Genomic DNA, 27090 nt, shown 5'->3' on the forward strand with positions numbered 1-27090 from the left:
CGGAGGACCCCCACGACAAAATGCACAGCAGTACTCTTCAGGTTAACAGTTACAGTACCACAAGAAAAGTTCTTGCAACTGCAGATGCCTGTCCATCCCACTGTTAAACACAGGAGCACACCCTTCCTATCAAAATACAGTCTCACTATACAAGTACTTAATATTATCTTTGACTCCAGAAGTCTTTCCACAGTAGGCACTATAAATGTTAACAGCTACTATATTCATAACGACTAGCAGCCTTGGAAGTCAAACATTAGAATTTGTCCACATGGGAATAGATGCATCATTGCAAGCTTCCTTACACAGTATGTTAGTATGGAAACAATTGCTTCAACTTCTGAAGAATCTGAGAAAGAAAAAGCCACAATCAACAACTGATCAAGTGTTGGTACACCTTGTATCACTGGAGGAAGGCAATGACAGTGGCCATGGAACCAGACAGCAGCAAAAGGAATGAAAAGCAAAAGGGATGGTGCAGTGGAGGGGGGAAGAGTAATGCTTTTCTTCTGGTGAGGAACACCACCACATCTGCATACCTTACCCTGAGAGAAAGCAGTTACCAGGATTTCTGTGAAACACTGCTTCTACTTAATAGACTTCTGTCAGAATGACATGAGTGAAACAAGTCAGTTCTTGTAAAGCACAAGCGAGGAAAGGTAATACTGTCAAAAAGGATATTAATGCCAACTGTAGCTGTCATTTTTTTGGTGTGGAAGCCTGCTAAGTTGTGTGCTAAGGTACTCAACTAGCTGGTGCATTGTAAATAAAAACTCTGTTCTAATGACTTAAAGAGCAAGCAGTATGCTAACACAGCTTACATTGGCCATTAAATGTAACTGTATATACAGTAGTCAGAACACCCAACAGTCTCACTTCAGTCTAAGTGTAACAGACCACCTGGGCATACACAGATTCTAAGCGTGAAACATTTAATGACAAAACATACCTATTAGCAGATAGCTCTCTGATTGGTGAGCCTTTAAAGGGAATCTTTTCTCCAGAACGTGGTCCAAACTAGCTGGCTGGCTACCACTTTTTTCTTTGTTTCTACGGTAAACAAAAATGCAAACAAAACCATATCAATATATCCAACATTCTTAACATACATACCTAATTGCCAGAAAACATCATTATCAGTGCAAGGATCATTAGCTTTCCACTTATTTGGGCAGCTTGTAAGAATAAAAGGTACACTTCATGCTGTTGCGGTAGCAATGAAATGGGCTATAATATGTGTGACCTTGTGGCATTCCTAAGGGTGTTTCTTTGAATGTTGAGATTGAAAGATTTGATTTGGGACACTGAAATTAGGATCCATTATCCCACACTTGGTATTTTTATTGCAGAAGTCAAATACGGAAGGAAAGGCTTCTCTGGAGCAGCAGCAAGATTTTATTTTAATCCTTTGTCTTATACTAATCAAGATTTGCCAAATCACTGAAGAACAACCTGCACTGCTGTTGTGCTTCCAGAGTCTACGTTTGCTCTTGTTCTGTGGGTTTGCTGATTTTTAGGGCCTGAAAAATCCTTTGCTAAAAATCAGCAAACCCTCACTCCTAGTCTTCCATCTAAAATCAGGGTGAAAATTCACATCGCCTACACTGGGAGCCGATAGAGTTACCTCATTTCCCTCCATAAGGACGGCAAAATTCAAGTACCTCAGAAGATTTCCTCTGGGTATGCTCTGCTCCGGGGATTGCATGCTGGATATACCAAGACTCAGCCTTTTTGCAGTTTCTGTTTTTCCTTCAGGGATATTTGACTCTTTTTGTCGGACTGGAGTTACACCATACTTTTCTTCTAGACACCTGAGAGGCACAGTCCTGTTGATAGGCTGAAAAATAATTGCTCCACTCTGCTTTGATATCGGTGTGCGATTCCCAACATAGCATCTAACTAAGCCGGGAATACTGTCGAAACTTTCAAGTTCAAACTGATACTGAACACGGCAGTAGGCTTCATTGAGTCTTAGAACTGTTCTGTTGATTTTAAAATGCTGAGAGGTGTTTTTCCACTGACAGGTAAGAACAAAGTTCCCAGGACTGGAGAGAGAATCCCTGATCAGAAAATCTCCATCTCTCTGAACTAGGCCTTCTGCCACCTTTGAGGAAAAAGAATTATACAAAAAAATACTTTCAGAATCAGAAAAACCACAGTCAAACACCACATCACAACAAGAGAGTCTTAAACATAGGACTTAATTTGGCTGCTCTGGGACGACTGACAAAGCCAGAAATACAAAGCAAAGCATGAAGTGTGGTAGAAGAATGATGTCTCAAGTTCTAAAAGGAAGAGCTCATTGCACAGCAGAGATTTGGAGGGGCTTCTGAGAAAATGCCCAGCAGCCAGGAGCGTGACCCACTTTTGCATATGTATTTCTTCTAGTTTGCCAATAGAAAATAAGGCATGAAGGGAAAAGTCCTGAGCAGGCTCAGGATTTGAGAGTTTCAGGCATCTGAATAGACAGTCACACTGAAGTTGAGAAGCCATTACTACAGGACCCCAGAAACCGTCCTTTCATTATGATTACCTTGAGCGGCGGAAGCGTTCATTTCTCCTCCTCTGCGAATACTGCACAGTACTAGGAAGAGTCAGAGAAATCCTGTTTTTCTGTTTCGCGCTAGCCCTTCCCTGTGATACCCTTCGCATCTAGCAGTTAATCTTAAGAGCGGGTGCGCGGCTGCCAGGCCTGCTCTCCCGACCGGGTGACGGGGACGGCAGCGGGCAGCTCGCCGCCCCGCCGAGGGCCGGGGATGCGCGGGCGGGAGGCCCGCAGGGGGAGCTCCAGGTGCTCTGGGAACCTCCGCTCCACTCCAACGACAGCTTTAACGCAATTTTAACTGCGTTGGTGAGGACCAAAATTAAGTCACCGCATCGATTGTATTGTGCGGGTTTTTCCCTCCCCAAACTCCAAGCGCAAAAAAGAAAATAAGCCCGAGCATTTTAACTTTGGTTAAGAATACCGAACCAAATGAACGTCAGCGCGCCTGAGCGGTATGTGGGGATAGTATTCTCATGTAAAGCTTAAATTCCACTTCCACCTTTATTCAGTGCACACAAATCCTGAAATATCTGTATTTTCCACCAGCATCTGCCCTGAATCCTTCCCCAGCCTCGTTTTATGCCAAGCTGTGATACATACCACGGTTTTCACACGAATAGGCCATACGTTTCTTCTAAATTAATGCAGGTATCAGAGATGTGTACAGTACTTCAGTGCAATTCCGCTTGTCAATGAAGGCGCAAAGCACTTTTGGCAATGCGAAGACCACATACCTGCCGAGGAATACGTCCATGGTACCAGGCGTGGCTACGCAAGTCTTCACTGCTTAGCTGCAGTTCTTCCTCTAACTCCTTCTTCAGTTTTTCTGGGCTGTTGTCCATAACTTGCCTCTCCCTAGAAAACTGCAATAAAAGATTAAAAGCTTCTACTGTGCCAAGTTTAGTGATTAACGTTTTACCTGGCTTATAACTTCCATCACGTGATCTGCACTAGCCACTGGAATGCAGGTGCTGCTTTTAGCAGGCTGGCTTGACTTCACTCTCTAGATTACATTTGCAAAATCCAGCATTCAGTGAGATAACATGTGATCGTTATACACTGCACGGAACAGAGCAAAGTGTTCTGTCTGTACACCAAGCTAATAATGACACACCTACAAAGCCACTTCTCTTACTTCCTCTTCCCATAAGAATTCTAACTATACCCAAAAACGGAGCTGGACCTGCCCTGCTCCAATATTCTTCCCCCTGTTTAAACTTCCATTTTAAATTCAGATTTTTTTTCCCCCTCCACCCTCTTTGAACCCATCCAATTAAGAACATTCCAAATGCATCAAGACGGGCTAACCCGAACATACATAGTTGTTCGATAATTCTGTTGCACTAAAAAACAGTTTGCCAAAGTAAAATTTCAGCCTTAAAGGGCTTACTTCTAATGATCATTAAGTCTGCATGTCCAAGATGTTCCCTTCTTAAGGAAGAAAAGCTCTTGTTGCCCCTTAGCACAAAAAGCATGATATCTGCTTGGAGGTATCTCCATCACCACTACACAACTACTGTTAAGATTTTCTGGAAAATTTCCATCTTCATCTCTTCTTGGAGAACAGCTTCCATGCTGGACTACTCTGGCTCATTAGTCCTTCTTGTGGTTGCAGTGCTACTAACAAAGCAAGGTGCAGTATCTTCTCTAGAGAGTTGTCAGGTACTCTTTTACAAGCACTCAGTGGAAGGAAGTTCTCTGGACTTCCTTAGATTCTCTAGGGGCTGGGGACTCCAGCCCATCTTCACTCTTGCTGAAGAGTTTCCAAAGCCTAAGATACCCAAGAGAAGCAGGTTCATTGCAGGGAACATGTTCTACATTGATCGAAGAATCAGAGTCTACCCTCCCTCTCTTAAAAGAGATTACATTTTTAAAAAGAGAGGGAGAGAAGGAGAGAGGCCTCCAGTTGGAGAGCAGACTAAAATGCAATGTTTTGCCCCAGCGCATTATGGATTTTTTTCTTAGCTCTGGATATAAGCCAAAGCTCACAGGTTCCCTTCGCTGACACAGTGATGTAAATATACAACACATACATTATTTAAAAAAGAACTGGGAATGCTCACCCACCAATCCTATTCTTTCTGTGAACACTGCTGTCTATAGCATTTTCTTCTTTAGACTGAATACTCACAGCACCTAACCATGGGAGCAGGTGGCATACATTTAGCACTTCTTTCAACAATCCTCCCTGCAATTTCAAGCAGACTGAATTACAACAGATTACTAGACAGCAGATTTTTGGTGGAATAATGCCAGAAGAGGCATCCTGCTGCCAAGACTATTTAAACATGCTGGGAGCCCAGAGAAATTCTAAGATAAAGTCTCCTCTTCTCTCTGCTTTTCTCAGAAAACTAAAGCTTCTCTTAGATAAACACAAATGAGCATAGTAGCTTATACAGGAAGGCAATAGACAAAAACAACCTGGTAAAGAATCACTTTGCACCTCAAGTTTTGCTTCTGTGAACCATATCAGGGTGCTATTCATCCACACAAATGTGGTTCAAAATGGACAATCATTTTCAACAAGGAGTAAATCCTCTGTGCTTTTGTACTGTCAAGGTCTTTCGCCAACTCCTCCCAAGCTTTACGAGAAGAAAAGTCTGTGCAGGAACAAACCAGGCCACAAAAAAAAGACCTTCACTGCAAGGGCTCTTTCATAAAACCATGTACAATGTGAAGAGATTAAGTTACTGGGTGTAGAAAGAGTCATAGAAGAGGCTTAGTGAGGACTCAAGTCCAAAGGCATATCAAAGTATCAAAACATAGTCAAGTAAGGCCAAAATCCCCCTTACACTCCAAACCTCTGTGACATACAAGACTAACATAGCTAAAGGACTAGTAGCACATGCCTGCCACCTTTTATTTCCCAACTGAAATGGCTGGAAGCCACTTAAAGCTGACTGGCATTGATTCCAGAATTAACAGCCATTTCACTACCACTACTACAGAATGATAGCGAGTATTATAGCATTTACACAAGCTGATGGTAGAGTGAAGAGCACACAAATTGAGAGCAGACCTTTCAAGAGCACCCTTCCCCTGACCGCACAAGGAAGCGGCTGGAATATTTTAAAGTACCCCCCTCCAATCTAAACAACAGCGTTCAGCTGTAACGGTATAAAAATCTATTATATTCATAGCTGTGTATTTTGCTGATCTTCTGAAAGGAACTACTACTTTAACGTGAATTGTATTTAGGTCTTTGAAAGATGCTTTTGACTGAATAGAGATCTTAGAAAAACCCAAAGCTACTGTACAAATTACCATCATTCCAAAAGCACCTCACTGTATCCCAGCAGTAGGCAAAGCTATTGTAAATGGAACAGACTATCACATACAAATGCAATAACTGGATTTGCTTAGGAGACCCTAGACTCTTGGCCAGCAAAAAGAGCTATAGATCTTTGAGTATGGATTAATTTCATCCATTGTACTGACACAAATTATCTTAAAAGAACAGGATGATCAAGTTACAGATACACACGAATTACAAAGCAGCAGAGAAACCTAGAATTTCTTCTGGTGGTTAAATGGATTTTTCACTACTCGAATGAACGTAATGAGACACATTGCACTTGAATCACATCTAGCAACACAACAGGAAAAACATTTAAGGAATCCAAACCAACTAAATTGTTAACATTCATGATTATTGGTTTGTTAAAAATCATCTCCACCATGGTCTACCACACTCAGCATAGTCTGATTGCCAGAGGTCAGCCATCTCCTGCAATGAAGCAAACATGCTTAAATAACCCTTATGCAACTCTGAACTTAGTGGAAGAACTCCTGTGGCTAGCACAAATCCCAAAATACACAGGGGGGAAACTGCCTAAGTAAGCAAGTTTAGTAATAGCATGTCTTCCTGGACAGTTTTTTGTTGGCCAAGACTGATTTCTTATACAACCTACATCCATTAAAGGAGAAGTGTGACTGATGAACTGTGTAATTGTACCAGCCTATGCCTTTCTATGCTAAACCCTATACCCCAAGGCCCCTGGTCCTGCAAGAATCTCTGCATACACTGAACTTCACACCATGCTAATAAGGGCTCAAAAATCACTCCAGGCACAGCCTGCACAAGCACGTTAGTCTGTAAATAAGGAAGAGTGTAAGCTTAGAACAGCATAATTAGCTATGTCAATGGGCTTCTTTTAAAAGAAAAGGTCACCTGTTCCACACAACGTGATATTTCAGCTGCATTTCCCAATAGCACCCAAAAGTTAACAGGCAGTAATGGTATGCGGTAAATTCACACTAACTTCATAGTGACAAACCTTCATTTAGTATTATGTCCTCAGTTTATGCCTTCGTCTAAGACACTTCGTTGGTTCCTGCCCAATGACAGAAACCTGAATTTACATTTACAGCTAGATAGTGAAGTGAATGGTAAAAAGAAATTTTTAAAAAATCTAGGGCAAAAATTAAAGACTTCAGTGTATTCTGCAACAAAACATGGTTGAAGCGACACAGGGAAACATCCAGTTTAAATTTTTTAAGATTTCCAAATAGTAACAACCATGTCAGAGATCCCTGGAATATAAAAGCAAATCAAGTCATCAGAACTCTTTTTCAAATACAGATGCTTCTCCTGACCTACAAAGAACTCCCCCTAAGTATGTGCTTTCCAGAACTGTTTGTTCACATTTTAGTCGCATTGTTTCCAGTCCTGGTCCTATTTTAAGATATTCCTGCCATGCGAGTTTTTGTGAACAGGTCTTTAAAAGAAAAATACAAAACTATCTAGCAATACAATATTATCAACCTCCAGCTAAAGCCCTCAATCCTACTTACATACCCAATGGAAAACCTAGAGAGCTAAGAGTTTAGAAGGGGGGGGGGGGGAAATTCCAGTCAGCACAGTTATTTTAGTGTTTTTAATAAATGTCATGCAAGTTTATTATATTTCACAAAGGATTTCTTCTTCAGGGCCATTCAACTAAAAGCAGACTGTGCATACAGATATAAGAAGCTACCCTTGATGTTACATATTATTTTACATTTCTTTCAGGCAAATATTAATCTAGTGTACCAAAACCTGGAAAATATCAAAGTTTAAGGACATAAAACATCAAAATATGATCTTACTTAGGGTAAATTTAAAAAGGACTTGACCTACCAAGATATGTTGTACCTATGAAACTTGAGAATACATTTTAATGGGAATTTCTCACAATAATCTGTTCTTTGTGCATCCAAGGGGTTACTTTCCTTTGAGTGTTTGGCACTCTCCAAAGGAAACTTGCTGTATCAAGCTCTTGTGTCAACCATCCTAGCTGTATTTATCACATTAGATTAGAATAATTTTTAATTGTGCTGAATAATCAACTGTGTGAGTTTGGTGGTAAACAAAATAGAAGTCTCACAGTTATTTCTGTTGCCTACTGGCAGTGGATTCTTTCTCCAGTTCCCATCTGCAACACCGCCAGTGAAGTACATGTACCAATGGAATATCAAAATAGCTGAGAGGAGAGTCACACAGGTTTCTACGTATATACCCAAAGTTGCATCTTACGTGTTCTAGCTTTTGTGGCTTACCTCAATTGTTATTAATTCCTCTCCAAGGTGATCAAGTGGGGTTTTTTTGCTTGTTTGTTGTTTTTCTAAACAGCTTGAATTATGAGGGAAAGACTTTGACTTTTTAGACACAGTTTGGCAGTGGTCCAAAAGTCTGTCATGCTAGGTCATCTCCTTCAGTTCTGATAATGCAGAATTTCATATCACCTCTCTTTGTATCCTTCTGGCAAAGTATTACTTACTTAAAGCACAGCCAAGGACTGTTATAGATACATGACTACAGGTGGCCACATTTCCATCCAGTCTCAATCATTTTCCCGTGCTTTGCACAGCTCTGCTAGCTGATATTTAAATTAGCCCAAGAAGCAGCCTTGGAACCACCTGATTTCCTGTTGCTTTGAAGGTTTCAGGAAAAAAAGATAATTATTAGGGATAAATGAGAACAGCTCTGTGAAAACTGAAGTGTGATTTGATTGAGAAAATAAGTCAAGCCAGTACCCTTCCAAAACTTTTAATAAATGTACTGTATCTACCTAAACTAAACCTGTTACGGCTTTCTGCCAAATCCGCCTTTTCCCCAACACTTGGAGGCCTGCTGCATTTGCTTAAGTGCACCATGAACTCTGAATTACAACTTTCGGACCTTGTAAAATCACTAGGTCCTATAGAATCTCCCAATAAATGAGGAGAAATGGGACATACTCTGTGATTCAGCAAAAACTTAAATTTTGTGAGATTTACATAGCTGTTAGCCAAGTGGATAATTTAACAGAAAAGACCAATCAACAGAAAATGTGAAGGGGATGCTGGGGCAGGGACAGGAAATACCAAAAGGGAAGACAAAGATGTGAGATGAGAAAGAAAGGAGGGGACACAGACACAGGACACTAAAACATCTGGAAAAGTGAAAGAATTAATGAAATTCTTCTATTTCCAAAACACTAGAGAGCAAGCAACCTGTTCATACAGAAAATGAACATTTTATTGTCAAAGTTCCAATTCTGGATCAAGATATACTTCACTGGCTGCCGGGATCCCTGAAGCCTCTAACCCTGTGCTCTTGTGATCCTCATTAGACTGCCTGTCTGGTACTAGGAGTACAAGCATTTTAAAATATACAGTTACACCAATTTCTAATATGTTTTAATTTTATTTATAATGAGTACAATGTATTTCATTTCACTTGTAACTCTACTAATCAGTCACCAAAACCAACAGACTTGTACTAGGCATTTAAAATAATACCCATGGGGAACCAGACTCTCCATCTTTCTTTGAAAACATTCTTATCAGTCCTTATTTTCTCATGTACAGAAGAGTAGTATCATTAGCCAAGAACTTAAAAAAATGACAAGAACACATGGACAGAGTTATTTCTGAAGTAGTTTTTTTGAGGAAGAACTAATGGGCAAAAGGGAGTTTCTAAATTTAGGAAACCATTTTCTGATTAACTTGGACATTTTGAACTATAATGGTGGCAGCGTTCTTCACAGGGGCAGTTTTCTCTAACGTTCCACAATGCACAAAGTTCAGACAGGACTGTAACAAGTGCTACATTAAGTAACTGGAGGTACAAAATGGATGATAAAAGTCTCTTTGCACATATGACTGCCAACTTCTACAGGATTTTTTTTTTTTTATTTTCTAGTGGCCTAATTGGTCGGTTGAGAAATAGAAAAAATAATATATAAACTTTCGCCATGCCCAAGATACAGGAGAGAAGTCTAAAACTACTTAGAAAGATTAATTAATGCAGGAGAATGGCAATTTTGAAGCCACAAGGCTTCTGTGTGCTTATTTAGGTAACAGGTGACAATTTTTGAGGTTACTGATGAAAAGATAACAAATCACCATGAAAATTTCCATTGTGACTATGATGGCTCTTTAGAATCAAATAAACTCCATCATGTGCATGTTCTCAGTCTGCCACTATGAATAACATAACCTGCCTGACATTCACAGAAAAGAAGCCATTTTTTATTAACTAGTGAGATATTTGTTTGGGAGGAAGAAAATAAAAAAAGACTTTTAGTACCAAGTTCAGCCTAACGTTCTCTGAAGGTAATGGAAAGATTTAATTCTAGCGGACTCTGCATCTACCGTCCACTACAACACTACATGGATAACAATTCCTTAATTTTCTAGGTGACCACATTCAGAGCTAGGAGGACAGCCTCATTTCTAGAATACGGATCCTGAGAAATCCCGAGTTTAGAGTTAGTTAAATCCTAATCTCCTCACTCAGTGACCCTGGGGATTTTGACTACCAAATCTAAAGGATTTTAGAAATTGTGTAGGTTTTCTGTTTTAATCTGAGAAATACCTAAATGAAAGGTATTACCAAGAAGCTAAATGCATAAATATCTACTGGAGAATGTTCCCATTCCCATCGAACAGGAATCACTTACAGAGCACCAGTGGTCCCTGTGCTGTCTACATATTTATGACAGAGGACAATACTGCAGTGAAAGTTTGATAAACTGTATAAAATTACCACGGGAAATTGAAAACAGTTACACTATGTAAGACTCATCAAAATTCAAATTCAGCGGCAAGACAATGGGGAATCAAAGTTCAGGGAGCCATACAATATTTCACATCATTTTGGTAAGTCAGTCTTTTCCCATCTGGCCCCCTCCAACAACAACAAATCTAACATCAGAAAGGCAGACCCATAATGCTGGGTGGTGATGACTTGTAAATTCATGTTATCAAATCCAACTGCTTCCACATACATGCTGAAACTGGATACATGAAGCCCAAGGATGCCAGTGAAACAGATTTAGATCATCACATACTGAAGAAATATTAATTAAGATCTACTATCTATAAAAAGTGTTTGCAATTCATCCAAGATAAGAGACGGCACTTGCAACAAGTAGCTGTTTATAAAAGGCTTCTTACACATGCCACATTCATAGCATTAGTACATTACCCAGTAATGAGCTAGATCAACATGTTGGAAGTTTCAAAACTTGGCAGTCCTGATAATTTGAGTGGCTTTCCCCTTTTGTGCAGCCTCAGCTGAGGGTGAATCATAGCAGAGAATTAAGAATGAAAATACTTGAACTTCAAGGTCTTTTCCTCTGATCATGACAACCATACTAGCTAGAACTAAAAAAAACCTGTCTGTGGCAAAGTTAAGTTTATTAATTTAGACCTCTTCATTTTTTTAAGTCACTGTTTATCACTGATTTAGTCATAACTTAATTCTTAACTTCCAAAAAATGCAAAAATTAAAGAACAGTATTTTGGCTTGGAAGTGGCATAAGTCACGATTTAGAATTCTCTCTTCACTTTCTTTTTTTTTAACCACAAATAAGAACCCCTCACCTTGAAGTTTCCTTTACTTTCCCCAAATATAGAAGCTGACTTTAACTGTAAACAGCTATTAAAACCAAATGGGATTGCAAAAGGTAGACATATCATGACTGAAGAATGATTTGATCCAGGTTCAGATATTCCACACTGATCATCATATTTTCTATTAACATATGGGAAAACAAATCAAACATCTGCCACTGAGATTCTAATTTCACACGCTAAAATTAAGTACAGCAAAATATGAGTACTCAAGTGCCATACTGTTTCCTGTGTTTTGATGGGACACAACGAGGCATCTCTGAGCTTGGCCACATACTGTTTTCAATTGAATTGGACAACATAATTACAATTCATTTATCTCAGTGCAACAAAAAATCTGAATCTCTCAGAGGTAGCTGTGGACTTTAGCATGCTTATTTATGGATCAGTTTGGTATTTCATCACAATTGTAACTACTATTAAAACTAAGAATTTATCTCATCTAATTACACAAACTGATTTTGCTTGAAGCGGTATGTTTTCACACACTAAGAAAGATGACAACTCAGGCTCAGTTATTCATCCCATCCTAGGCACTTTGGCATTTCATGGTACGTACATCATTTGGCCCCAAGGTGCAGACCTTCCTTGGTTCGACCACCAGCTGTTTCTATACCTACAGCCACTTTCTCTTCAGCAAACACACCCCAGTTTCCTACCATCAGAACTTCTTAAAATAGCTGTTCATCAAATTCAACTAATGCTAAATCTGCATGCTGGAACACATGCATTCAAATCTATTTTAAATGCTGCAAATCTCTTTAAATAGAACCTTATTTTTGAAAGAGCCCAGCTGTAATTTGTTTCTACATAAAAGGTTTTATTTTTTACCCTCCATACAGCAAACAGTATTAATGTTTCAGTTTCTCTAGAGACTATATGGATTAGACTAAATGGAAAGTTGCCATGACAACACCATCATTATTTTAGGTATTAGAAATTCATGCCAAGTTAAACAAAGGGCATGCATGGTTAAGAACAATGATTTTATAACTGTTCTGACAGCCAACAATAAAACCCAATGTCATTTTTAAAGTTTAGAACAGAAGAGTTAAGCCTTATCCTTACATTTGGAATGAAAATGGAAATTAATTACAGTAACAGGAGAGCATCTTTGGCTCTCTATTCTGATGATAACTTCTGACATTTGTCCCAGTGAGAAAGAGAAGACAGTCTGATCAGAGTCACTTTTTCAGTGTGTCCAAAAGACTGAGCCCCACACCCCACTTTCAGAAATGGACAGTTAAAAGGCTAAATCACTGAAGGAGAATGCGGGCAGCTGTTCCCAACTTTTAAGTGCCTCCATCAAAGTTTGAAAGCCAACAGGCCAGAAGATAGCAACCTTCACATCCTTCCTCATTGCAAGTGCTCCAGAAAATCTATACATATTACACAGTGACTTACAGAGCTGACACTTTGTTATTCAAAGAACAATTCAAGCATAAATCTAAATTAAAAGATTTGAAAGCTTAGGTGTAGCTCACAGATCCTCAAAAGTAGATACCTCGCCTGATTACAATTCAATTCCGAAGTCACTTAGACACTTCAGTATGTGTAAGCTCAAGTAAGTTAGCTCAAAGTATTTATAAAGGCTTTTTCTTTGCATATAGTGCATTTTTGCATAAAGTGAAAGATGTCCCTGCCCATGGCAGGAACGTTGGACTAGATGATCTTTAAAGGTTCCTTCCAACCCAAACCATTCTATGAGTACATGATTTTGTGAATTTCTTAATTTTAAAAGTTCTAAAATACAAGGATAAGTCCAAAACTGTCTGAAGTGTTTAAAAGAATTGAGCTCCTGAGCACAATTGCCTATATTTTCAGTAAATAGCTGAAAAAATTAGGGAACCAAGTGGTCTGATAAGTTAAATTCTGAAAGCTTGAAACATTGCTAAAATTCTCTTCAGCAAGTCCCAAACCAAGGCATTTTTAGCTTAGTGCCTAAAGACAGTCAGGTTCAAGCTTATGAAACTGAAAGTTGTTTAAGCTTCTCTCTGAGAGAACGGTGAATTCTAAAGATGTTCTTTAGAACAGAAACACACTGTACCCAATCATTGTATAAAAACAAACACTTCCTAACAAAACCTAACAGCATTACTGACTAGCACACTGTGTTTACTGTTATTGAAAAAGGGCACCTACCTTGACTCTCATCGTAATAGACTTACGATGATAAAAGCAGCAAAGTGCTGCAATCAGCATTTGAAAAACATTATAGTCCTTGGGCATTTTCAGTTCTGCTGTTTGTGGTTTCTCAAGACTGAAGATAAATGATCACTATTAGCAGTTTTCATGGGTTTAGCAAGCTCTTTAGTATCACCACTGCCTGCCTGAGCTGCTACACCCCCCTACTCACATAACAGTCCGGACACTTTCCACAGCTGAAGCTGATGCTATCAATTCAGCAGCCGCTGGCATGCCGGCTTCCAGCGTGCCATACAGAGAGTGCCAGAATCCTCATGTGATCTGTTTCACTCACCAGTGAAATCCCAGCTCCTCTATCTTGGCATCCCCTGACTCAGAGATGTATTTAAGCCACCAGCTCAAGGCAAACTTCTCTTCTTGATGAGATACAATACCTGACTGTCTCCCTGTGCTGATGAAGGCTTAATCAGTTGCTCCAAGCTCAATCATGCAATGCCTCTATCTGCACCATCAATAATACACACATAAAAAGAAAAAAAAAATAATAATAAAAAAAAACAGAAGCAGTTGATTACTGTTTGACGACTGTTACTCTTCATACTCAAATAAGAATTACATCCTTAGAGCTTAGGTAACCAAGGAAAATTATAAACCTGTTTATTTTTAATTAGGAAACTTCTGGCAAGCAGCCCTTGGAACAAACAGGAAGAAACCAACACTGTCAGCATGGTCAGTATTAGTGGTGCAACCAAGGTACCTCTAGTATTTAAAGCTATCAGTGGACAGCTTTAGCTTGGTGATAATCCCATGGGATTGTGCAAACTGCTAGAGAAAGAAAAAACTGAATTCAGGAACACTTCTGATTGGCAAAGTGAAAATAAACACTAAAACAAAATAAAAAGCAGCAGTTTTATTTATGCCTGTGATTCTGTTCTCTTGGACAGCATAGTCCATAGCTTACGGACCAGTAAACCACTCATCAGCAAAGAATCTATCCTACAAACCTCAAGGCATTCTCAAGAACAAAGGCAAAAAAGGCAAATAACTTGGCTAATTATAATAGCTGTTAGAGACAAGACCTCATCTCCATAGCAGCCCAATTGACAGACTTGGTGAAAGGAAACAAAATGCACTGGATTGCGGGGTACAAGAAAGCCTGTAACACTTAAAAACCAGAAACTTTGAAGAGATCAGTCACTTATAACTTGGATGGTACTGTTTCGGACCTCAGATTAGGAATAAATTAGTCCCAAACAATGGTTAAAAGGAAGAGTTACTTGTCTTTTTCCATCAGCAACAAATATATTCCATAATTAGGAGGGCACATATATTAAATGCTCATTGATATCCTCAGGTATCACCTGCAAGGCAATACTTCTCAGCTAACAATAGAGTATTTCCTTCCCACACTGACTGAACAACCTGAAGTGCCCTCAGCGCCTGCATCAAGCAACAGGACTTGGCACATAAACCAAGAGGCAGCACTGAGCAAAGACATAAAATGTACACTGGCTTTCAAGGCAAGTGGGATGGAGAGCCTGTCCAAAAAGAAAAGGAAACCTCAGTCTTGATAACAAGGAAAAGGAAGTGTGATGTGTAAAGTTCTCTTACCTGTTTGACCACCTAAGATTTGCAGGTATCTAGCACAAAGGTAAGCACCAAAACCAGAATGTTCATAAAGCTAGTCAGACTACTTGGCCATGAATAGGAGATGTTATGCCTGTGACTCTTGAGAAAAGGAAAACTCTGTACGAATAAAAGATCAGAGCATTAAATGGACTGAAAAGTGATTACCCTGGCAAGGAAAAGGATGAAAGACTGGCTCAGAAAAGAAGCTGAAAATAATGACTTTGAAGATGGAGCCCTGCTATAGCTGGGGAGAAGAAATGCCTCTCCAAGTAGTTTATGACAAACTCAGACAATGAATGAGTAGATAAAATACTAAGAATGTAAAACTATCCTCCTTTTCTCTCTACTCTATGCTGCAGCATATTTTAATTTACTTTAAGTTCTTTTTCCACTTTGAGGAAATCCATAGGATTGCTTTTGCAGGTAGCCAGAGAACAAAAGATGAAAAGATACCCTGCAGAACTCCAAACACAAAAGCCTCAACTGTGACTTGTCTGGAGTTTTTTGGTACCGTTGGAGGACATCTCATCAAGGACTGTATTTTTGAAGAACCTTAATCAAGAAGTTCTTACAATAACACCCTAATCCAATTTACAGAAGGGGGGAGGAGGGGAAATAACAAAAAGGGAAATGAAATTCAAGTCAATGCATCAGTCAAGGTATTTCTGCTTTATACTGATGGTGAGAAAGTATTAGTATCACTGCACAATACACCAAGGTTTCATTTGGAATATCATGAACAGAAACTATCATGACAAGTAACTCAAAATTCATCTATTCTGGCAGCAGAAACCAACTGGTTTACTGGGCCACTTTTGCTCTGAAAAGAATTAGAAGTTCCAAAAAGCAGAGGAGTTCTTTATGGGGTAAAAGGGACAAGAAGTATTATGACCTAGGAATGAGTAAACCTACACTCGAATTTAGACAAACTTTCTCAATCATCACCAAGAATAAAAAAACCCCAACTTTACAAAAAAACGTGGGTCGGAGTGGCAGTTCTAATAAGAGTTCAACATGAAGCACTTCATAAAAAGAAAAAACCAACACCCGCATCCCCATAGTGGCATGATACAGTACTTGTGACAAGAGAGAGGATGCAGTATCCTTTAGGTATTTGTGTTTTCCTACTTTGTCAAGTTCTAGATTGCAAATCCAACCACTATTGCAGTTCACCAGCTAACACATGCATGTTTCCCCAGGCCTTGATAACTTTACACGTACATTTGTGCCTTACAGAAAGACCTATTAGTTTTGCAACTTCTTGTATGACTCGTTTACCCAGGGATTCTTACTGATATAGTTCTATTGGTCTAGTTTGAATGATATAATTCTTAATATGGTTCCTCCCCCCAAAACAAGTAGTAAAAACTCAAGGGAGGCAAAGAATTAAGTTTTTGAATATGAATCGTCTTCCTGAGCCTTTTCAACAGGACCTAGATTCCCCCTCTAGTCTTTTCCCTACTGAGAGCAAAGGGACATAATGGGTACACCTTCAACAGATTCCCTGGATTGTAGGCACTATCTCCCCCCTTCAATGGGAATAGCACAGCTCAATCTGGACAGTAAATCTGGCCTAATACGTATTCAATGTGGGCATGTCTATTTTTCATTTGAAAGGCTTGTTACTAAGCAGCAGTGAAAAAAGTTTAAGTGTTACATCCACAGCTCAACATGAACAGCAGGGCATAAATTACAAATGGTAATTGCCAGTTCCTTATTTCCTGTCTGTAATAGAGTAAGTAAAGAATCAAAAATTATGTATGCTGTGAGAACGCCAGAAATAATGAACCTTAAAAAATAATACTGTACAGTTCTGTACAGCAGCTGCTGACACTTTTTATCAACAGTATAACTGGCAGTAAAGAGGGTGCTTTATTTAGTGAATCTAATTTTTTCTAAACAAAACTAATGGGATTTTTGGGGTTTTTTTATTGAAGGTTAACATGACTCCTGCAAATATAGTTCAATGAATGGATGACACATTCTTAAGAGTCAGAACCAGTACCTTTGCATGACACTGTGATACAGCAGTATGAAAATTAAGAGTACTGGAAGGAATTTCAAAGAGTAGATGAGAAACCTCTGGGTGACAGTATGATAATTGTTGCACTGCTGGCTATCATGGAACTGTTTTCAGGCAGCATGACTGAGAACAGCCTTCAGGCTGCTCCAGATTACACTTCATACATAGGTAAGATTTACAGTTGTAAATACTGACTCAGAGAAACTAAGGATGGTCTAGTTACATTTTCACTCTCCTGTCCTACAACTTTTTGCTGGTACTTTGGGTTCTTAGACTCTGCACATGAGAAATAAACCATCCATTTCTTACAGCTTAGAAATATTAAACACAACCTTTCTTAGTCAATCTATTGATGTATTTCTAATGTTCTCCAGCATCAACAGATCAACCATCAGCTTCATTTCTTTGTTTTCAAAGATTCTTACCAAGAATCGTAAAATACCTGATAATCCCTTCATCTGTTTCTAAGAATGGCTGGCTAGAGTAGTTTTGACAACTAAGTTTATTAGGAAAGGATTTCTAAGTTCATGGAATTCAAGGCCACATGAGTTTAAGAACACTTGAACATATATTCTGTGTTGAGTTCCTAATAGTCCATCAGGAAGAGAAATTAAGGTGTCTCTGCCAACCCCATCTGTGTTATTACAAAGCCACTAGAGTTATTTCGGGTGTTTTCATGGTGTGGTTTAAATTACACTTACCCAGCACTACATATTGGGACTGTTCCCCTGACACACCTAAACTGTGTCCAGCTCCACTCACAGCACATCGCATATGCAGGAGTTTGAAGCCTTCACACTAGATAGTGTGAACCTGCTCTGCGGGAATCCTCTGAGGCTGCTTTAATTGTCACAGGTTAAACAAGATAGAATGCAGGGATAATTTCTCTAGGAGGGTTTAGTTTCTTTTTCTCTCATTAAAAAAAAACAAAATTATTTGGCTTCAAAGTTATAAGTGGCTTAAGTAAAGCAACCAAACTCCATAAAACTATAAATGCTCAAAAACTCACACGTAGTCTGAAGTTACCAAAACAGTCTGCAGATCTACAAGAAACTATTCTGAACCAAATATCACTCATGTTCATAGAAGTGCTTATAATTCACAAACAGAATTACGATTTCATATTACAGAGAAATAATTTCAGACTAAATTAGATGAGGGAATTGGTGGCTTGCCACTGTTACTTACTACTACATCAACAAATCATTTAAGCATTTAAATCAGCCTAACAATATTCAATGAAATACATGTAATTAGATTTAGATTTCTGTCTACTAAATGGAAGTAAACAATCGCAGCAGAAAGCCAGCTGTAAATGAAAGGAGGCATGGTGTACCGTACAAGGGTCAACAACATAAATCTGATTTGATACAGCACACAGCCAATCCAGAGCACGCTGCTCACTGTTGCTGGACTAACGATGTCATATGCAATACAAATACATACGGATTACACAGTGCATATAAACAATCTGACTATGGTTGTGAGTACCTATGGCTATAAAATGGCACCGGTAAGGTTGTAATAAAGTACAATAGGAATAAAATTTGAAAGAAAAAACCCAAAGAAGATCAAAGCATTTAAGTCTTCAGATTAAAACATTCTTCATTTAATACCTAAGACTTTTCTCTTCAAATACTAGTTACTTGTTCTTTCTAATGTAAGAAAAAGTCAGGAAATGGGGGACAACAACTGATACATAATGTGTCCACGCAAACATCTTCACAATGCCCACTACCATTTAGTCTTAGTACTTAGTCCTTCAGACACAGCCCATCGCCTCAAACAAGTTCTTCGGGGGATGCCTCCAAAAACAGGTAGTACCCAACTGTTTACAGCTGAACACTTTTTAAAGTGTAGGATAAGTGGAAGAAAGGGGATGACAACACTGTCAGAAAGTGTTGCTGACTTTTATCTGTTCCTAACTCAACTGTCTACAGGCTCATAAAGTCCCACCACCCATCTTATGTCCTACCATTCCTGTGTCAATTCTTAATAGAACTGACTCTTTCATGTTCTCTTCTATAACATCACTTCCTGCAGGCTGTTGTTGCTGAAGCTTCTGATCATAAATCAATAGATACAGCTACAACTGTAATTACACTTGTTTGCATTGCACGGGCGTGGTATGGGAGAGGTCAGCATAATTTCTTCCTCCTCTCTATTGCAGTTCCGTGAGGCAAAGTCAGAAATATGCTGCAGTTGTACAGGAATAGTGAGAAAACAGAATTTGCATCTATTTAGTTTTCAGTGCTGCTTGAATAAGTCTCTTTGAAAATCTGACTTATATAAAAACCCAGATTGGCAGCTACAAGAAATAAGTACCCAACCTGCTTATGAGATTCCTACTACGTCCTAATTTGCACTTTAAGAGATCAAAATACCTTTGAAAAAAAATCTCATCTTTTATAACTAAAACATACAAACTTTAAAGTCATCTGGCAATACGCCTGGTTTTCCTACTAGCCATCTTCCTATTAAGAAGCAACTGGCAGGTTTTATTGAACCTACCAAAAACTAATATACATATTCTTGAGCTCCATCTACTGCCTGCCAACCTATGCACAAACATGAAGCAATTCTGTAATGCCTCAGCCATCTCTCCTTCAATTTATTCCTTGGATTGGAAAAAAAAAAAAAAAGAAAATATGAAAAGGCATTAATTTCCTTTTGTTCAGAATTAGTTCACAACTTACGCCTCATATTTTCTTCCCTTTCCTGCTGACTTAGCTGTCATTAGTCTAACTTTAGCTTTGCTGGAAAGGGTATAAGAGCTCTCTTGCATATAAAAAGAAGCCATTAACACAATCACTAACTTCAGATTTCTGGTTTTGAAAGCCTCCCAAGTCCTGTCAAAGTAAAGTATTTGTTTGTCTGAGGTTTACACCAATTCCAAATATAATTCAAAGATGAAAAAATTCTGTTACTTCACCAGGGTAAGGGGACACATTTCAAAATCGGCTATTTATCTAAAACTCCTGAATACCCTAAAATGCTTCCCTTTTACACAAAGGGAGATTTTACATGTCTAGCACTTGAAAAAATAAAACTCACAAGTCACTTGGCCTCTGTTAGAGCTCAGTTTTTCAAAAGTCTTTACCAGCATGTATGAGTTTGAAGAGGCCTGTCTCCCTCTCATATTTTTGCATTATATACCTTGATGAAACAAAAGGAGCAAGCTCACCTCAGCTCATATACCTCCCTTTCAACATTTTACTAACAGAAGGATTTGAGGGCACGGAGGCAAATGACCTCTGGGTATTCTAGATAGCCAACATAACATTATACTCCCTCATTTGTGTAGGTGCTTAGTACCTAATTAGTATCTAACACACAAAATTCTCAGACAAACCTGCTCCTTTGACAGTACACATTAATAGATTACATCCCAACTGAAATGTACTGATGCTTCTTCTGCTGCCCTCTCCACAGGCCAAACTGTGTCTAAACAGTATATCTCCAAAAAGAAGCAAGATGTACAGACACACAATGTACCAGTCTTACTCTAATTATTATCTGTAAACACAGCTCCAAGAGATTAGGAGCTTTACCTCCATAGGCTTTATCACTAAGAGTACCCGAAGAGCTTATTAATAACCTGCCTTCCAAAAACTATATCCTCACTCCCCCTTGTGGTTCATATGCTTATATACATCTAAAAATCAACTTGCATAAGGCATTGCTATGAAGGAGTTGAATGTAAGAATTTTCATGTCCCAGTTAGCTTTTCTATTAGTCCATCTTCAAAATTATGAAAAGGATCCAACAACACCAGTAACTATCATCTTTAAGGCATAGTTCCTATGGAACAATACTGAAAGCCCAAACTTAACAGAAAAATAAGTATTCCACACAAGAAACGCAGCTCAGCAATAGTTAAGAAAAGATCAACACAAAAGATAGTAGACTGTAGTCAGATCTCTGCTGTTATTACCAGTTTAAATATCTCACATGAAAAGGAGGAAAATTCCGTGTGGCATTCATACCTTTTACATATATATACGTATATATACACGCACACATATATACACACACACACACATATATTAATAGGTGTGCGTATAAAGGCCTACTGTAACCTGTAAGAATTCAAGCTGATGCCATCACACAGGCAGAAAGATATCTTTTTATTCTTTGTGTCAACTGACACAAGTATTTGCACAGAAGTTGAGAACAGAAAGAAAACCAAAGTCACTTTACAAGTAGATTTATGCACTTTACTGTTTACTCTCCACTCAAATATTCAGATCCCTTTCATTATGCATAAGGTTGCTCTTACCCATAGGTACCACTTTTGTGGGAACTGGCATGTTCTTTTCTGGCAAGTGAAGCAATACGGTGCCTACAGCAATGCTATGGATTGGGTCCAGGATTACACCTTGGCTTAATTCAGTACAGGAAAGCACTGTTTGTCAAAAATGATCAGTCACTTCAATAATCGCAGTATCTGATAGAAGATATAGTAACTCTGTTTGCAATAAAAAAAAAAGATCACAAATCAAGGTGAAGCAGACAACGTCTTAAAAGTAAAAACCACCCTTTTTCTCCTTTCTTTGAAAAGTAAATGCATGTCACCATTTACTAGCATTTCCTTTCCCTGACACTGTCATTTTGACCTGGGGATATTATCAATAGCAACGTATAACTGTCAGCATTTGAGAACCACAGGCATTAATATTTTGGAGAAAAAGGGTAATTCATTTAAATCCAATTTTCACAAGATCGCTAGAGACAAAATAAGAATATTTCTTTGTACCTCAAAACTTCTATCCTGTATTTCAGACTCAGACCTTTCCAGCTTGTGTTTCTCATCTGTGAATGAGGCTTGGTAGTAGTTACTGATCATCTAACAAAGATATTGAAAACATCAACTAAGGATCTACTGCCACTAGTATTACTATTAGTGCCAAGGAAATTAGTGCAAAGTAATTTTATAGACGGTTTTCAGCTCAAAGCTCAGAGCAACCTCAGTGCATGTAGCAGCTTTTGATGACTCCAGATCAGATATAATTTAAGAGTTAATGAGGAATAATACAAGAAGTAGAATATAGACATTAACAGGGTCAAATTCATGATAGGACAGATGTAAGATTAACCCTTAGCAGACAAATAGAGAGAATGCATGCTGCTGTAAGAATTATCAACATTTTAGATTTACCAAAGCATACTCAGCATTACAAAAGATGACCCACAAGCAAAATACTCTAAACTCCATTTCAGCATCAGAAGAAGGGAATGTAAGAGCTACTTCTAAAAGACTTCACGATAAAGGCCAGAATAATTATAAAGCCACTATCCACTTGACTGAATTCATATGAGTATTATCATTCACAAAGAAAAAAAAAAATCCCTCCTCACGTTATGCTAAAAAAACCCCAAACAAACAAAAAAAACCCCAAACCCTAAACCAAACAAAACCACCCCCCAACACCCAACCCACAAAACCCCCCAGATCTTAGAGCTAATCAGGTCATTCAGGAATTGGGGGCTGGGAAAGAACAAAAAGCCCTAAACAGTAACAGCCTAACTTAGGAATCTCTCTACTAGGAAAACATGAACTAGGACAGTAGACTGAAGAGTGCATTGTCTTTTGCAGAGCTGTAGAATCATACTTCCTGCATATTTACTGCTAATGCCAGCTTACATTTTATTCATCTCTTTGCACCCAAAAGATTACAGAACTGCTGACTCCAGCATCTTTTCAGAGACTAGCCTGTTGGCCAAACAAAATCCAACATGAGAAAATACTGAAACTTGGGTGTAAGATTCCATCACTAACTATGCATAACTGCATTCTATCAAATAAAACAAGTTTTCATTAACGACAGGTAAATAGGGCAAGATTCTCATAATGATTTTAGGGGAATTAACTACTTGAGAGCTGCTGAATTTCAACTACATATGTAACTCCTTAAGTCTTTTTTGAAATTTTCCTGGGCTGCTGAAAGCTTTTAGGAATAAGTATCATACATACTTGAAGATGTAGTTGCCCCTTCTAAGTAGAGAGAGGGCACATAGTATAAGAAACAAGCCTTGTATAAGGCTGAGGAAAAAAATTCTACTGCCCAAAATTTGACTACTACCGGAACAGGATTAAAAGTACAAGACAAGACGATATGTCCAACATATACTATATCTTCTGCTGCATATCACTGCAACAGCCAAAACGTATCCCACTAGAAAATTAAATCAAGGTAACAAAAAGAAGACAGATGGAAATAAAAAGTCACCTGTATGTGCAAAGATGATTTATATCGCATTTTAGGAAAAACTTTTCCACAATAACATGAAAAGACCGTTAGACTAATCCAGTTTGGGAGGTAGAACAGATTATCTTGGGAGGCTACAGAATCTGTTTTGCTGGAGGTTTTGAACAAATCAGAACATCTATTCTAAGAACGTCAGTAACACCCCGACAAATAAATTTCTCGTTTCCTCTAGGACCTACTTCTGTAACTTAAAGGTGGGGGTGGGAATATTTCTCCCCCATTCTGTGCCTCTGGAGAAATAAGCAACCAACTTCCAACTGTCAGGCTACAGACTTTTTATTACTATGAAAGTTACAATGAAATTATTATGAAAAACGTGATTTGAATAGCCATGACTGGATTTAAAAAATACTTAGTGTTTTTTTCTCCAGCAGAGGGCAGTGTCTAACTAGCAACTACCCAACAAGCATCAAACCTGAAATTTTCTTTGTGAGACAGATAAATACATGTATGTAACATTAGCTTAGCTCTAACAGGATCTTATCTTTCTGAATTATACAGCTTGTATACAAAAGGCAACTGCTGTGGAGTGATGTTTGTGAAGCTTCAGTTGCTACTAAATAGAGAAACATGGGAAAAAAGATAAATATCTCTGACTGAAACATCACTGACACCAATAATGATCTTTTGAGTTGGATGACAAATCTGTAATGACAAAAAGAGATGTGTAAAGTCAAAGTCATCTGTATACTCCTTTTCTCCTCAACAAAATACATTCCATCTGATAATTCCACCTTCTGTGATGCTGTTGTCCTTGCTGCAGTTGCAAAAAGGAAAAAAAAAAATATATAAAATAAACCCCAGAGCTACAGATTCAAAAAGAACCTCCTGATCATTTGGTGCCTTAGTGTCAGGCATTCCTCCAAGCTCAGATATACAATGTATAATGCTGTCAGACAACGCAGAAACCCAACAAACTTTCTTCTCACAAGTCAGAACTTGCATCTCAACAGGCAAGTCTCCACAGGAGAGTGATACGCAGCAGCTCATGAACAGGTATAAGCTGTAGTTGGCAACTTTTCCAGTGGGGTGGAGATTTCTCTAATATATTTCCATGTCTAAAAAAGGCTCTTTGCAATGAAATTTCAATGTCATCACAAGAATTCTTTCCCAAACTGTCACTACTTGTCATGCTGATGCAGATTTATTTTTTCTTCTAAACTTTCCCAAACATACATACACACATACAAACTTCGCTTTGTATAGTATTCTTACCATATTATCTTCTTGGCACAACCATTAGAATGATGAGAGTCAAACACCCACACATGTATTTATTTGATTGGCATCCACAATATCCATGAATTTGTGCAATTAAGTATACAAACTGAGCACCAATAAGCCTCATCACCTGACCAAAGTTCCCTGAAGTTCAATTAAACCCACAAAATATTGTCCTATCTTCTGAAGCTACAGATAACCATCAACACATTGGAAATGTCATCAAAATTTTATTTTTGGTTCTGCTCACAAAAGCTGCCATAAATGACAATGATCTCTATGACAGTTTGCTTTCTCACAAAATCAAGAAGTAAAAATAGGGGGGGAAATGAATACTATGGGCAGAGACAAACAAGAATCCTTCAGTAGAACTTCACAGGGGAATAATGCTTTTCTGCAGCTGTAACTTCCTTAGACCAGTGACAGCTTTTTCAAGTCTGAATCTAAATATAAACTTCCCTCATGACCATGCTGAGCAGACAATCAGTCATAAATTTTGTAATTTTTCTGCTAATGGATTAAAATAGAACTCCAAAACCTCAGGCCATAATAACCCTCATCAACTTATTGCTGATAAATATTTCTGTAATTATTAGCACTATTTCCACAGGAAATGCTTGAGCATATTCCATGAAAGGAGAGAAATCTGTTTTTCTTTCTTTCCACCCCGATACAGCCTTAATGATTATAGCATGGACTTCTATAAAAAGATCCTAAAGTATTTACAGTGAATAGGAATGGGACAGAAAGCTATCTTTAGTTCACATTAATTTGATCAAAAAGCATCACAAGTTCTCTGACACACTCAAATCTGCCAGCACTTGATGCTTTCTCTCCTGCAGGAGTCTGTTCTGTGGATGTGCAGACTCAGGGTGTGGGAAGAACCTGCTGAGACTACCAATGGATCTATTATTTGGCTCATAAAACTTGTAAAAATCTCACAGAATGTACAACGTGCCATTGTGTCCGTAAATCTCTTTTGTGAATTGGTTAGCAGCCTGACTCAAAGCAGTCTGGCCTGTTTTCACTTCTACCATAAAAGGGTTTTTTGAAAGAGCCATTTAACTGTGACCATGGTTTCAGCAACACTGTGAAAACAAAGGAAGGGTTGAAGCCATATGGACACTTCAGTAGTCAGACTCAGCAAATCAGTACTTTTTTTTTTTTTCCTCCTTAGAATTTTTGCATAATTAGGTCTCCTTATATACTGAATGAACTAATACATCAATATTCAGGATGCAGGAAACTGCCGTTTGTGAGCTGTAATTTAGATTCAAGTATTAGAAACCATAGTGCATCTACAGAGAGCATTCTCTAAAAAACACACCTTCAAAGGATTAATTTTATAATGGTGCTTTCTGTCTTGCATCTTGAACAGAATAAAACAGGAGAAAAAACCGATTTATTTTGCCTTTCCTCTGTCCAGAGTATTTCTAAATACAAGTAATTTTTATGTTACTTTTAGTCACCAGATTCTAACAAGGAAAGGTTTGTATAAAACGCAAATTGATACACTTAGCTTCTAAGCTTATCATCAGTCTCTCTGCTCTATACAGCAATGCCTGCCTGTAGTCACTACTGCCACAATAAACACTACGATATTCTTTTCACTGTGAAACAGAGCACACTGAATCAAAAAAATAACGGTGTTACTTTTCCTCAAACCTGAATGAATTCTACGCATTCCATTTACAGTAGAGTCCAGTTCTGAAGAGATGTTGATCACTCCCCAGGAGAAACACATTCTGAACAAGTATTCACTATCTCTCTACAGGACTCACAAGAAACTCAAGTAGCATGCTTGCATCGCTGCAGAAACAGTGGTAATTTGGAACTGTGAAGCGCAGTATCAGCTCTGTGTCCATTTTCCCTTTTTAAAATTACTTTTTAAATCTAGCTAGTTTAAAACTAGCTGTTTTTCTTGGAGCTGAAGGAGACTAGGTATGCCTGTGCAGGCTGATAAAGTGGATCAGCTACGACGATGGCACGTGTTTGATCATACTGGATCTTTCAAAACAGCTGGCTACAATTAACATGTCAGGGAGCAGCAAGAGTGGGGCTGCTCCATAAGGGAAGGTGATCTGGGAGCACAGGGTGGGCAACGTGCTTACCGACAAGGTGCAGTCCCACAGCACCAAGATGCAAGCAAGCTGAGCAGGGTGATGACACCAACAGGTCCCATCACAGCCCAGTGAGCCTCAGACAACACAGGCTAACAGGCCAGGTCCAAGGTCCATCCAGGGCTTCCCACACAGCACTTCAGGAACAGGGCTAGGGGCAGGCACACCTAAGACACAGCTCAGGCAGGGCCTGAAGCCCCCAGTCAGAGCTTAAATGGAGCCCTTGCTCAGTGGGTGTGGGTGGAGGTCCTAAGCGAG

General features: G+C 38.7%; 1 protein-coding gene across 6 annotated transcripts in view; it reads right to left on the minus strand.

The window, feature by feature from the left end:
* The window catches only part of BCAR3 (BCAR3 adaptor protein, NSP family member), a 113602-nt gene that overhangs the window by 7999 nt on the left and 78513 nt on the right, over positions 1 to 27090 (minus strand). For all 6 annotated transcript variants that reach the window (XM_049808979.1, XM_049808981.1, XM_049808977.1 and 3 more), the window contains 3 exons: positions 3280 to 3408; positions 1662 to 2104; positions 950 to 1050 (listed from right to left, as the gene is read on the minus strand). In XM_049808979.1, the coding sequence (XP_049664936.1) occupies positions 950 to 1050; positions 1662 to 2104; positions 3280 to 3408 (673 nt within the window). The remainder of the gene's footprint in view (positions 1 to 949; positions 1051 to 1661; positions 2105 to 3279; positions 3409 to 27090) is intronic.

This window comes from Accipiter gentilis, chromosome 8, assembly GCF_929443795.1.
Source record: "Accipiter gentilis chromosome 8, bAccGen1.1, whole genome shotgun sequence".
Classification (NCBI taxonomy): domain Eukaryota; kingdom Metazoa; phylum Chordata; class Aves; order Accipitriformes; family Accipitridae; genus Astur; species Astur gentilis.